The sequence below is a fragment of the Protopterus annectens genome, chromosome 4.part1, assembly GCF_019279795.1.
Source record: "Protopterus annectens isolate FY-2018-M chromosome 4.part1, PAN1.0, whole genome shotgun sequence".
Lineage (NCBI taxonomy): Eukaryota > Metazoa > Chordata > Ceratodontiformes > Protopteridae > Protopterus > Protopterus annectens.
The window spans coordinates 69,584,975-69,598,150 of record NC_056734.1 but is presented as its reverse complement, the minus strand read 5'-3'; the positions used below and the strand labels follow the sequence as shown (position 1 = coordinate 69,598,150).

Genomic DNA, 13,176 nt, shown 5'->3' with positions numbered 1-13,176 from the left:
CCTACCATGTCCTCTAGGGTCCTCTAGGACCCTTTCCGATGACGATGTTGATAGAGTGGTGAGGAAACTGCTCCAGCCATCGGTGCTGGTTAAATTGCTTTTGGCTCCAGTCCATTCGGCTCTGGTGCCCGTCCTCCCTTCATCTTTGGCTGTTCCTCCTCCGGACCTTTCTTCGCAGCCAGAGCTGTCTGTTTCATCGGATGCCTCGAGGTCGGTTCCAGTAGCCCCTTGTGGCATCTCTGCTCCAATCTCTGCTCCTACCCTGTCAGTGCCGTCCATGGGGTCCAGGATTCACAGTTTGGTCGGAGCTGAGAGGGAGGTAGCGGGTCGATCTTCTTCGGCTCTGAGCCTTCCTCTTGGCGCTTCGACTCGGGTGAGCGTGGACCCAACATCGGCTTCGGACCTTATTTCCTCGGTTCTGAGGGTGTCTTCTATGGTTAGTCGACCTTCAGAGCCGGGGGGATCAGCTTTCGAGGTCATGAGGAGTGTGCTGGCCAGGTCATCAGCTGCATCTTACGGCACCGACACTCTTCCCCCTCCAGCACCGATATCAGTATCAGCTCACCCTCTATCTAGGGACAGCAGTGACCTAAGGCCACCTCCATGAGTGGTCCCCAGCTTTCTGAGGCCTCCCCGGATTTTTTACCTGAGGAGCCACCCAGAAAGAGAGTGTGCAAGAGGAAGCACATTGACTTCCAAGATGAGTCTCTCACATCTGACACCGACCTCGAGGAGACAGAGGGGTCCTCCAAGTCATCTTCTGATGATATCTCTTTTTAGATATCTTGGAAATACTGAGACAGAGAGGCGAGTGGCCATCTAAAGCCCCTTCTGAGGAGGACTTGGTGTTCCTGAAGGCCTTTGGGTCCTAACCCCTCCGCCTCTTGGGTTTCTCCCCCCGTTTGATGAGCTCCTGGACCTCGTTTGTCGAAAGGTGTGGGAAACTCCAGACACTGTGGAACCAGTCCCTTGGAGACCCAACAAGTTTTTGTCCACTCCCCCTGATAAAGAATTTCTTACAAAAGGCATTCCAGTAGATGCCATGGTGGTGACAGCAGCCACCAAGAAGGAACTTGCAGAAACTTCATCTACCTTCCATCCCCCTAACAAGGAGTCCAGGGCTATGGACAGGTATGGGAAGCATGTGTTCTCTTCAGCGGCCTTTACACTGTGGTTGCTGAACTATTTATCTCATTCTACATGGCTACAGAGAGATCTCCTACAAAAGGCATTCCAGTAGATGCCATGGTGGTGACAGCAGCCACCAAGAAGGAACTTACAGAAACTTCATCTACCGTCCATCCCCCTAACAAGGAGTCCAGGGCTATGGACAGGTATGGGAAGCATGTTGTCTCTTCAGCGGCCTTTACACTGTGGTTGCTGAACTATTTATCTCATTCTACATGGCTACAGAGAGATCTCCTAAAGGAGTTGGGAGATTCTCTACAGGGTAACGTTTCTGATGCTGTGGCTCAGAAAGTCAGTGCTCAGATGTCTACCCTAAATTCTATTACCAACTTCTCCATGAGGCTGATCTCTTATGCAGCTGATGGAGTGAGCAGGGCTGCGGGTTCCGGAAGTCTCTCTTAGGGGACACTCCTGGATGCGCCTGTGCAACTTCACGGAGGCTTTCAAGTCTACCTTCACCAACGCGCCCTTTGACGGTTCATCCTTATTTGGAACCAAGGTGAAGGACACTCTCACTAGGTGCGAGCAGGAAGGAAAAACCCTGTCTGCCATGGGAGTCCATTTTTTCATGCCTTCTAGACCTTATCCCAAGGGCCAGAAAGGTGGGAGAATGTGGATCAGAAAATTGCAGAGGTTTTTTCACAACACTTAGAGTGATTCCCCCTCCAGAGGCAGAGGAGGGGGTGGAAATTCAGGTAGACTCCACCCTAGAGGCAGAGGAGCCCCGCATAACCAGGGGGACCGCGATTCCTTTCTTGGTTCTCCCTACCACAGCTCCTGAGGGGAGGCCCGACTGTGCGTCTCTGGAGCCAGTCGGGGGTCGCATTTCTCTATACCCAGAAGCCTGGCGAGACATCACCCAAGACGAGTGGGTATTAGAGATAATCTCCAGAGGTTATCATATTCCCCTTCTTTCATATCCCCCTCCAAACAAAAGAATCCTAGACGTCCCACCCAGTCAAAGGGATTCCACAACCTTAGAAGTTCAAAAGTTGCTTTTAAAAGGAGCCATCCAGCCTGTCCCGTCAGTCCAAGTAGGATTAGGGACTTACTCCAGATTCATTTTGGTGCCGAAAAGAACAGGGGACCTGAGACCCATTTTGGATCTCATCTGTTTGAACCTTCATGTAGAGAAGACCAAGTTCCACATGGTCACGTTACAGTCAATTCTCCCGTTATTAGGGAAAGATGTGTGGATGTGCTCCATCGACTTCAAGGATGCTTACTACCATATAAAAATGCAAAGGGCATCCAGAAGTCACCTACGCTTTTGGCTGGGAGCCAGTCATTTTCAGTTTCGCTCCCTGCCTTTTGGTCTCACCACAGCCCCCAGGGCGTTTACCAAATGCATGGCAGTGGTAACGGCTCACTTGAGATGTCTGGGATTCCAAGTGTTTCTGTACCTGGATGACTGGCTCCTGTCTGCCACCACGAGGCATCTACTGCTACAGACCAGGGATGCCACTATTGCACTGTGCCAAAGTCTGGTAATTACCTTGAATTGGGAAAAGTCTGCATTGTTGCCCTCGCAGCGTGTTACCTTTATCTGCGCCGAATTAGACACTGTGCTCATAAGGGTTTTCCTGCCAGAAGAGAGAATTCAGGTTTTACAGCAGCAGGTCTTCGCTTTACTACCACTGAAGAAGGCAAAAGTGGTCCTCAAGTTTTTAGGGACCATGGCTGCAGGATTATGCTAGTTCCTCTTGCAAGACTACACATGAGGCTTCTTCAGTGGCTACTTTTTGCCCAATGGTCTCTTCAGCATCTCCTGCTCTCCCATCTTATTGTAATAACCGACAGGAGCAAGCAGGATCTGCGCTGGTGGCTTCAGACCAGCAATCTCAATGCGGGTATGCCTTTCGTTCTTCCTTCTCCAATTGCCACTGTGACCATGGATGCCTCCCAGATTGGGTGTGGGGGGGGCATTATCTCAGCAGGACAGTCCAAGGCACGTGGCAGGAACACAAGATCCATTTGCATATCAGTGTCTTAGAGATGAGAGCGGTGCTATTAGCGTTGCAAGCACTTCAAAGCTTTCTTCCTCATGGGACAATTGCAATCCACTCAGACAACATGTCAGTGGTCTGGTATCTGAACAAACAGGGAGGAACCAGGTCATATCCCCTTTGCAGAGAGGCACTTTCATGGGAAATCTGATCAACTCTGTCTCATTTTCAGACAATAGATTCGGGACTTCACTTTCTAAAGTAACTCTCTCCAGATGGATTTCTAGCTGCATTTCCTTCATCTATACTTCAAATGACAAGGAATTACCTTTTAAAGTAAAGGCTCATTGTACACGTTCGGTGTCTACTTCTACTGCCTTTCAAGCTAGGATGTCTATGGATGATATTAGTGCTGCAGCTACTTGGGAATCTCCTCGCACCTTTATTAGTCACTACAAATTGTATCTGATATCAAGGGGCAGATCCTCATTTGGTTCCACAGTGCTCAGAAGTATTTTCCAGTGAGCCGCCCAAGGTCTAGGTGCTAGGGACGCTGTCTCACGGGTAAGAATGTAGGCAAGATTGGACTACATAACATCAAGACGTTATGTACTCACCATAACGTTCGATGTACGTAGTCCATCTCACCTCACATTCTTACTAACCCACCCACCTACACCCTCCTGGAGGACCTAGAGGTCGAGTCTCTGTTTTCAGCACTCCTTGATGTGTTGAGTTGGTTCTTCCTCTCAGCGTGTTTGTGTGTGTGTATGTGAGCTCGCAGCAAACAAGATCTGGGGATAGGTGCATTGCAGCATGGGATACCTCTTAGCCATGAGCCAATTGAAGACTTCGAGCTAGAGTATGGCCGGGTCAGAGCCGAGGTTTGTCTCGGAACCCAAGGGTAAGAATGTGAGACGAGATGGACTACATACATCGGATGTTCTAGTGAGTACATAACTTCTTGTTCTGTATTATTTGACAGCAAGCTTGATCTGAGGCAACTTTGCCTGTATGTGCATTATGGGTAGGAAACAAACTGAAGTAGCTTGAGGCTGGAGCAATAGTTTTGCTGGCTGTTATCTCACATGTGGCTTGAGTACCCACAAATTGTATCAGAAGGATGTGTATGAAAAGATCCAGTGTTACAGTAAGTACATAACTGTCGTTTATGACTTTGAGCAGCTTACATGTGGATTATGCATCTGATACTTAACACACAAAGTTGTACATTATTCTTGCATTACCAGCAGCACAAATGCTGTATACCTTTCATCAATATAGCCAGTAGAAATGCTTTAATATTTTATCTTCTGGAAAGTGGTGGACAGTTTCATTTGGGATTTAAATCACACTAATGTTATCCTTCATATCTTGATTGTATACTTTTGATGACAGTACAGTATTATCATTATTTCATTTCAGGTAATGCCATTACTACTCCAAGAAGTATCTCAAGAAATATGCACTGTTCCTCCCCTTATGGATATAGTAGCAGATATCAGTCGGTTCCACAGACTTCTGGACCCAGTAGTGCAGCTGTAAGGCCATTATCCAGAGCTACTGTTGAGATTTCTGAAATAGAATTGGTTGATTTATTTGACACAGACCACCATCAATATGAAGATGTTGCTGATCAGGAAACCTTGGCTGGCTTAGAGGAGGAGCTAAAGATCCTAAAAAATCAGAATGGTAAGACAAATCACAACATTTCTAATACAGATATTTTAGCTTAGTTCTCAACAAATTGCTCTACTGAATCATACAGGTGTACTGAAAGAAATATTATTCCACTGTATTTAAATGAATGTACTTTTTTTGTGAAGAGTAGATGTTATGTTGTCCCATCTCGCCTTCGTTCTTGCTGGGCGGGTTCGGAGCCGATCCTCGGCTCTGACTCAGCCGATCTACTATAGCTTGAGAGCTTTTACTGGCTTGAGGCTAACCCCTATCCCAACATGCCTAGTGGCAGCTACTCAGATCTCATTTGCCGCTTGCAGCGTCGAGATTGCGACTACTGGCTCAGGCTAAGTACTTTGTCCTTTTTTCACAGATATTGTTATCCTTAGGCTTTGTTGTTTAATTATCTTTGTTAGAGTGTATATTATCGTTAGTCTAACGACCCCTTTTTCTTCTTCTTGTGGGTGTTTTTGGCCATTGTTTTTCTTCCTCAGGCCTTGCTTTCCTTTCGAGCCTGTTTAAATTAGAGGGTTCTTCTTTTTCCTCACCCTTTCTGGGATAGCCATTTAAGTTAGAGGCTCTCCTATTGGGGGAGTCGTCATTTAAGTTAGAGGCTCTCCCTCTTTTTTCTTCTTCTCGAGTCGCCGTTTAAGTTAGAGAGGCTCTCCCCCTTTTTTTCTTCTTCTCTTCCCTTTTATTAAAAAAAAAAGAAAGTTTTTTCTTTCTTGTTGTTTGGGTTAGCCTTTACAGCCTTGTAGTGGTTTTATTGTTGTGTACTGTTAGCTTACAGCTTTGTTTTTCTAGTGCTGTGGTAAATTTTTGTGTCATTTTTCCACTATGTCCAAAGAGTCGAAACCCTCTGGGTTCAAAAAATGCGACTCATATTGCCAAAAAATGTCCCTTACAGATGGGCACACGAGTTGTGTATATTGTTTAGGGGCTGTTCACCTGCAGGACTCATGCTTTCAGTTCTAGAATCCTGCAGGGGGGAGAGAGAATAATTTAATTTTACGTGGCCTTCTGAAGAACCCTCAAGCTTCTTCATCTCAGGGTCCTCAGCCAGCTAAAGTGTCTGAAAAACACACTAAGCCATCGGTTCCGAGTTCAGAACAGACAAAATCCACTGAAGAACCTTCTGCTCTGTTGGTTCCGAGTGTTGGCTCTGACAAAGCTAAGTCTTCGGCGGCTCCATCTATGTCCTCGGAGCCAGTCCAGACCCATAACAGAACAAGGTCTCATTCTTTGGAACCGGTACGCTCTGCTCCACAATCTCCTTTACTACAATCTGGAGCGGGCAGTCACCGGTCCTCTTCGCACTCCTCTCAGTCCTCCAGGCTTTCAGATCACAATGTGGAGAGAGTGGTCAGTAGGCTCCTCAAGTCACAGGCACTTGCTAAATTACTATCGAGCACAGCCCATAAGGAATTGGCTCCTTCGACCCATCTAACTTCTCCATCGATCCAGCTTCTCCATCGGTTCCTCCTCTGACTCTCTTGAGCTTGGAGCAGGAGTGCATGGAGGTCATGGTGGTGGAAACGTTGGCTCCGGTTACTTCTCCTTTATTGGTTCCGACACCCACTCCGATCTCCTCGATGTCTCAGTCCATGAAGGGATCTGGGTGCTGAAGCTCTCTTGCCGGCTCCGAGGGGGAAAGTGGCATCGGACCCTAGTCTGACCCCGCTGTCCCTCTCGGAGCTTTGGTGCAGGTGAGCTCGGCTCCCACATCAGCCTCTGAGCCGTCGCTCTTGGTTCACAGGAGATCTTCGGGATCTTCGGAGGCTTCTTCGACTCGGGACCGTGGAGCTTTTGAGGTGATGAGGCACGTGCTGTCTCCTGAGACTGCACCACCCTCAGCTCCATTGGCTCCTTCTCTCTTGGTGCCTGTGTCTGCCTTTGACCCTCCCCCTGCCTCCAAGTGTAGGGAACTTGTGCCCCAGGATGCCCCATTGGGCGACCCCACTTCTTCTGAAACTGCCCCTGAACATTCGGAGGAGGTCCCTTGGAAGAAATGATGTAAGAGGAAGCATCTGGACTTCCCTGAGTCTATCACTTCAGACACAGACTTGGATGAATTGGAAGGGTCCCCACGGTCCCTCTCTGAGGATGGTTCCTTTACAGACATCTTGGAAATCCTTAGACAGAGAGGTGGCAGGAAGTCCCTAGCCCCTTCTGAAGATGGGTCTGTCTACCTGAATGCATTTGGTTCATGACCCTCCACCTCTTGGGTGTCTCATCCTTTTGATCCACTTTTGTCTGTAGTGAGTCGAAAGGCGTGGAGTGCTCCAGAGACCATGGAACCAGTTCCGAGGAGACAGTAAATCTATTACTGCTCCCGAGGATAAATCCTTCCTTTTCAAAGGGGTCCCTGTTGATGCCATGGTGGTGAGTCTCATACGATGGACAGGTATGGGAAGCGTATGTTCTCTTCAACGACCTTTACTCTCAGGTCGCTGAATTACTAGTCACACTTCACACGACTTCAGAGGGATCTCCTGAAGGAGCTAGGAGATACCCTGCAAGATTTTGCAGCTGAGGGAATTGCGGACGGCTTCCCAGCTTGCGACCTTGGCATCAGTGGTTAACTCCTCCATGAGGCTCATTTCTTATGCGGCAAATGGAGCGAGTAGGTCAGCAGGTACCGGAGTAGCTTTGTGGAGACACTCCTGGATGCGCATTTGTCAGTTCGTGGAACCTTTTAAGTCTTCATTTACCAATACCCCCTTCGATGGCTTGTCCTTGTTTGGGCCTCAGGTAAAAGAGACTCTCACCAGGTGTGAACAGGATGGCAAGACTCTCTCTGCCATAGGAGTCAGTTTTTCCACTCCATCCAGACCTTATCCTAAAGGTCAGAAGAGTGGAAAAATGTGGTTCCGAAAATTCCAGGGAGCTTCGTCTGACATGCGTGGATATTTTTCCCCCAGGGGCAGAGGGGGAAACAACAACGGAAGACGTCACCCTCGCAGCAGAGGGGGTCCGCAACAGCAGGGTGACAGAGATGCATTCTCTGCTAGGCCCTTCCAGCACTCCTGATGGGAGGCCTGACTGTCCACCTCTGGAGGCAGTCGGGGGCAGACTATCACTGTACCCAGCAGCTTGGCAAACTGTCACAAGAGAAACATGGGTACCGTCAATAATATCCTGGGGTTACAAAATTCCTTTTTCCCAGTTACCCCCATCAAAAGAAAAATGTTCTATCCCAGATGTTCTACCCAGTCTTTGGGATCACGCAATCTTACAGGTACAAAGATTGCTAGAAAAAAGAGCCATCCAAGAAGTCCCCGCAGACCAAATCCGATCCAGAACTTACTCAGGGTTCTTTTTAGTTCCCAAAAAAGACAGGGGACTGGAGACCCATTTTGGATCTCAGCAAGCTAAACAAATCAGTTAAAAAGACGAAGTTCCAGATGGTAACACTGCAGTCAGTTCTTCCCTTCTTGGGTCAGGACAGTTGGATGTGCTCTGTAGATCTCCAGGACGTGTCCTACCACATGAAAATGGACAGGTAATCCAGGAGATTACTACGCTTCCGGCTGGGAGCCAGTCATAGTTCAGAGCCCTGCCCTTTGGTCTCACCACAGCCCCTAGGGTGTTCACCAAGTGTATGGCAGTGGTCATGGCACACCTGAGGCATCTAGGATTCTGGGTGTTTCCATATCTAGACGACTTGCTCCTCACTGCTACCACCAAGCATCAACTGATTAAAGCACGGGACTACAACATCCAAACTTGTTCCCAGCTAGGCATCACCATAAACTACGAAAACTCTGCCTTGTTAGTCTATTACCTTTATAGGGCCAGACATAGATACAAGAGGCATGATAGCAAAACTGCCTCAAGACAGGGTGTCAACCATTCGTGAGCAAGTTTCATTTCTCATAAAGAAGACAAGAGTTCAGCCAAGAGAAGTATTACAAGTCTTGGGCTCAATGGCCGCAGCAGTTGCACTAGTTCCTTTGGCACACTTCCACATGCGGATTCTGCAGTGGCTTCTTTTCGCTCAGTGGTCTTTCCAGGATTTGCCAATGTCACACATGATCTTGATCATGGAAACTTGTAAAAAGGACTTAGTATGGTGGCTTGTCTCCCCCCAGGTGACTCTGGGCAGACCCTTTCTAGACCCGCATCCTGTAGCCACAATGATCACAGATGCCTCCCAGATAGGGTGGGGGGGGGCATTATTTTGACAAAATGTCATATGTGTGTATTGCCTTGGAGCTATTCATTTACAAGAGGATTGTACATTTTGTCATTCCTTCAGTGCCAGGGCTTTACAAGAAAGGAGAAACAAATTGATCCTTAAAGGGCTCTTAAAGTCAATTTTTGAGGAAGCTATCCACAGTTCTTCCTCTTCTTCTTCTCCATCTTCTAAAAAGGACAAACCTCAAAAGAGACAATCACCTGCTACATCGGCTCAGTCAGAGCCGCCCGTCAATTTACCCAAAATTTCTAAGGCCACTACCTTCTCGGCTCCACAGTGCTCGGAGCCGTCGGAGGTTATACTGATTGACAAGCATGGTTCTTCAGTTCCAAAGCCTTCGGAGCCGCAAGATACCTCTTCTTGGAGCTGGTCCATGGATATTTCACTGGTTTCCCCAAAATTGAGATCTCCCATTTTGCACAGGTCTCGTTCTCCATCCCTTTCCTCCAGGTCCACCAGGAGCTTATCTGACGATGACGTGGAACGGATGGCGTGCAAACTCTTTAAGTCACCGGTGCTGACTAAATTATTTTTGGCTCCGACCCATTTGGTCCCGGAGCCTACTATACCAATCGTACCCACTGTTGTTCCTCCTCCGAGCCAAGCTGGACCTTCGGAGCCAGAGTGATTGGTACCACTTACTGTGGATCTGTCGATTCCGAGACCCCCTTCGGTGTTCACAGAGCCAACTTCTGCTCCAGCATTCTCGGTGCTGTCCGGAGAGTCTAGGAGCCGGGGTTTCCAGGTCGGCCCCGAGGGGGATTCTCAGCCCTGATCATCTTCGGTGCCGAGCCTGCCCCTTGGAGCATCTGTCCGGGTTAGCTCGGCTCCTACATCAGCTTCAGGTCTGATCTCGTTGGCTTCGGTGCCTTCCTCTGTCTCCTCACAACTGAAGGAGTCCTCTGAGCTGGTGGGATCCACCTTTGAGCTGGTGAGGAGTGTACTGCCTACCCATACAGCTCCACATAAGGATACCAGCACTCGTCCCCCTAAGGTATGGGCTACTGTCTCGGCACCACCCATTCCACAGGACAGCAGAGATCCAGAGTCTCAGTATCCCCCATTGGGTGAACCCATCTTTTCCGAGGCCGCCCCAGAATATCTTTCTGAAGAGCCACCTCGGAAGAGAACTTGCAAGAAGAAGCACATAGAGTCTCCAGATGAGTCTGTCACTTCAGACACTGACCTTGAGGAGTCGGAAGGGTCCCCACAGTTGTCCTCTGATGATATCTCATTTGCAGATATTCTAGACATCCTGAAGCACAGAGGCAGCTGGCAGGCCACCACCCCTTCTGATGAGGAGTCAGTGTACCTGAAGGCTTTTGGATCTCAGCCTTCAGCCTCCTGGGTGTCTCTGCCTTCCAATGAGCTAATGGACCTGGTTAGTCAAAGGCATGGGAGTTACCTGACACAATGGAACCAGTCCCTCGGAGGCCAAACAAATTCGTATCAACTCCTTCGGGAAAGGATTTCCTCACTAAGGAGGTACCTGTAGATGCTGTGGTGGTGGCAGCAGCCACCAACAAGGAACCTTCAGAGACATCCTCATCTGTTCATCCTCCGAATAAAGACTCTCAAACAATGGACAGATACGGGAGGCATGTCTTTTCTTCAGTGACGTTTACACTCCGATCGTTGAACCACCTAACTCACATTACAAGACTACAAAGAGATCTCCTGAAAGAGCTAGGAGATACTCTACAAGGTGCATTAGTTGCGGGGGTGAATGAGAAGGTCTCCTTCCAGCTATCCACCTTAAATTCCATCGTCAACTCCTCTATGAGGCTGATATCCTATGCAGCTGCTGGAGCTAGCAGGGCAGCAGGTTCTGGAGTTTCCCTTAGGAGACACTCCTGGATGCACTTGTGCAATTTTGCAGAGCCGTTTAAGTCTACTTTTACCAATGCCCCTTTTGATGGTTCCTCACTCTTTGGACCCAAAGTAAAAGACACTCTCACCTGATGCGAGCAAGAAGGAAAAACTCTCTCTGCCGTTGGAGTACATTTTCCATACCTTCAAGACCTTATCCTAAAGGTCAGAAGAGTGGGAAAATGTGTTTAAAAGATCCCAGAGTTTTCCAGGATGCATGGGGTGATTCCTTCCCCAAGGACAGAGGGGGAGGTAACAATTGTAGAAGCCACCCCAGAGGCAGAGGGAGCCCGCAGAACCAGGGTGACCATGATTCCTTTCGCAGACGCCCTTATCAGCACTCCTGAAAGGAGGCCTGACTGTTCTACTCTGGAGGCAGTCGGGGGATGTTTATCTATGTACCCAGAAGAAAAGAACAGTCTGATAAGGAATTATTACAAAAACACCTTGGCTCGGACGGTGAAAAACGATTTAATGCCAAAAACAAACACAAAATAATCCACAAAAGACAGGTTAAGCGCTTTCATCTGACTAGCAGACTTCATCAGAACAAAGATAATTGATGCTAAAGTTCTTTAAATACCATAATTGGCGCCAAAACTGCAACACACAAAAATATTTAAAGATATATACACATATATCAATTTCACTTTCACTTCCAAACAACAATTGAAATAAACCTATAAATATTTGTATATAAAAAACATCTATATATAGATAATAATAATTAATTAACGTATAATGAACATAAAATGACCATGGATACCTATATATCCTTAATGATAATAAAAATTAGACATAATCCTATTAAAACGTATTAAAACTCATATATATATATATATATATATATATATATATATATATATATATATATGTATATATCATCTATTTGAGACATAATTAAAAATGGTTTGATACTAATGGAATCGTTGATACCAGGATATCTGGTGGCATCAGTAAAAATCTGCCACCTACTCTCCTTCATAGCCAGCAGGGCTTTGGTGTTCCCTCCATAAGGTGAAATACCCACCGTATCAATGATAGCAAATTTAAAGTTATGTGCATCTCCACTATGAAGTATATGCCGATATAAAGCATTCTTTTTATCCTTGGTTTTAATACAATATTGATGATCATAAATACGTCGTTTGAACTGTCTCTCAGTCTTCCCTATGTAGAATGCAGTGCATTCTACACAGGTAGCCAAGTAAACCACGAACTTAGTGTTGCAATTTCCACCCCTACAATGTAAGTACGTCTTGTTTAGATTGTCCAACTTGCAACCCTCTATCTCATTAATAAAATGGCATTGGTTACAAGCTCCGCATTTTTTAGTTCGTGATATTCCCCTATTCTTATTCTTATTAATACTATTGGATTCCAATAACTTCTTGATGTTAAATCCTGTTTTGTAAACAATCTTAGGATGCATACCTAATACCCTTGTTATATCATCATCCCTTATGACCAGATTCCAATGTTCTCTAATAATAACTTCAGTATTGTATACTACTGGTGAGTACATTAACACACAAACCATATGACTTACTTCATCCTTCAAGTTATCTACTTGTGATGTGGTCACACTACCTAAATTCCCTAATAAGGGCACATACTTTTTACCCCACTCACTAATAACATACTTAACTACATCATTCAAAAGGGTTTCAGGGTACCCCCCTAACTTCAAACATGGACTTAGTAAAATCCAATTCTTTTAACATAATTCCTCTAGTAGATGACATACGGGCAGCCCTGATACACTGCCGTTTAAAAATATTTTTGAACACATGTGGAGGATGATTACTACTATACTCCAAGTAATCATTGGAGAAGGTATCCTTCCTATGTATATAGGATATAAATCCATCGTCTCCATGACTAATGTATGTGTCCAAATACGCTATTCCACTAGCATTAATAGAATAATTGAATTTAAGAAAATCAGCTGTATTGTTGATATAACTGATAAATTCAGGAACCATTTCTACAGGTCCATTCCATAACACAAAGAGGTCATCCAAAAATCTTGTATAATAAACTATATACTGAAAAAATTCAGATTTAAACAAATGATCAGATTCCCATTCAAGCATAACTAGGTTAGCGAATATGACAGCACAAGATGCTCCCATAGCCACCCCCCTAGTTTGCCTAAAAAACTCATTTTCAAAATGGATATAGTTGTGATCTAATACTAACCCCATCATGTCTGTAATGAGGCAAATTTTATCTCAATCCAAACTGGAGTATTTCCTTAAACTGCTGCTGAAATACTCTAACCCCAAATCCCTG

At 46.3% G+C, this 13,176-nt stretch overlaps 1 protein-coding gene across 2 annotated transcripts in view; it reads left to right on the top strand.

The window, feature by feature from the left end:
* ZBBX (zinc finger B-box domain containing) overlaps positions 1–13,176 on the top strand; it is a 2,136,907-nt gene that overhangs the window by 1,698,342 nt on the left and 425,389 nt on the right. For both annotated transcript variants that reach the window (XM_044069997.1, XM_044069996.1), the window contains exon 18: positions 4,560–4,826. In XM_044069997.1, the coding sequence (XP_043925932.1) occupies positions 4,560–4,826 (267 nt within the window). The remainder of the gene's footprint in view (positions 1–4,559; positions 4,827–13,176) is intronic.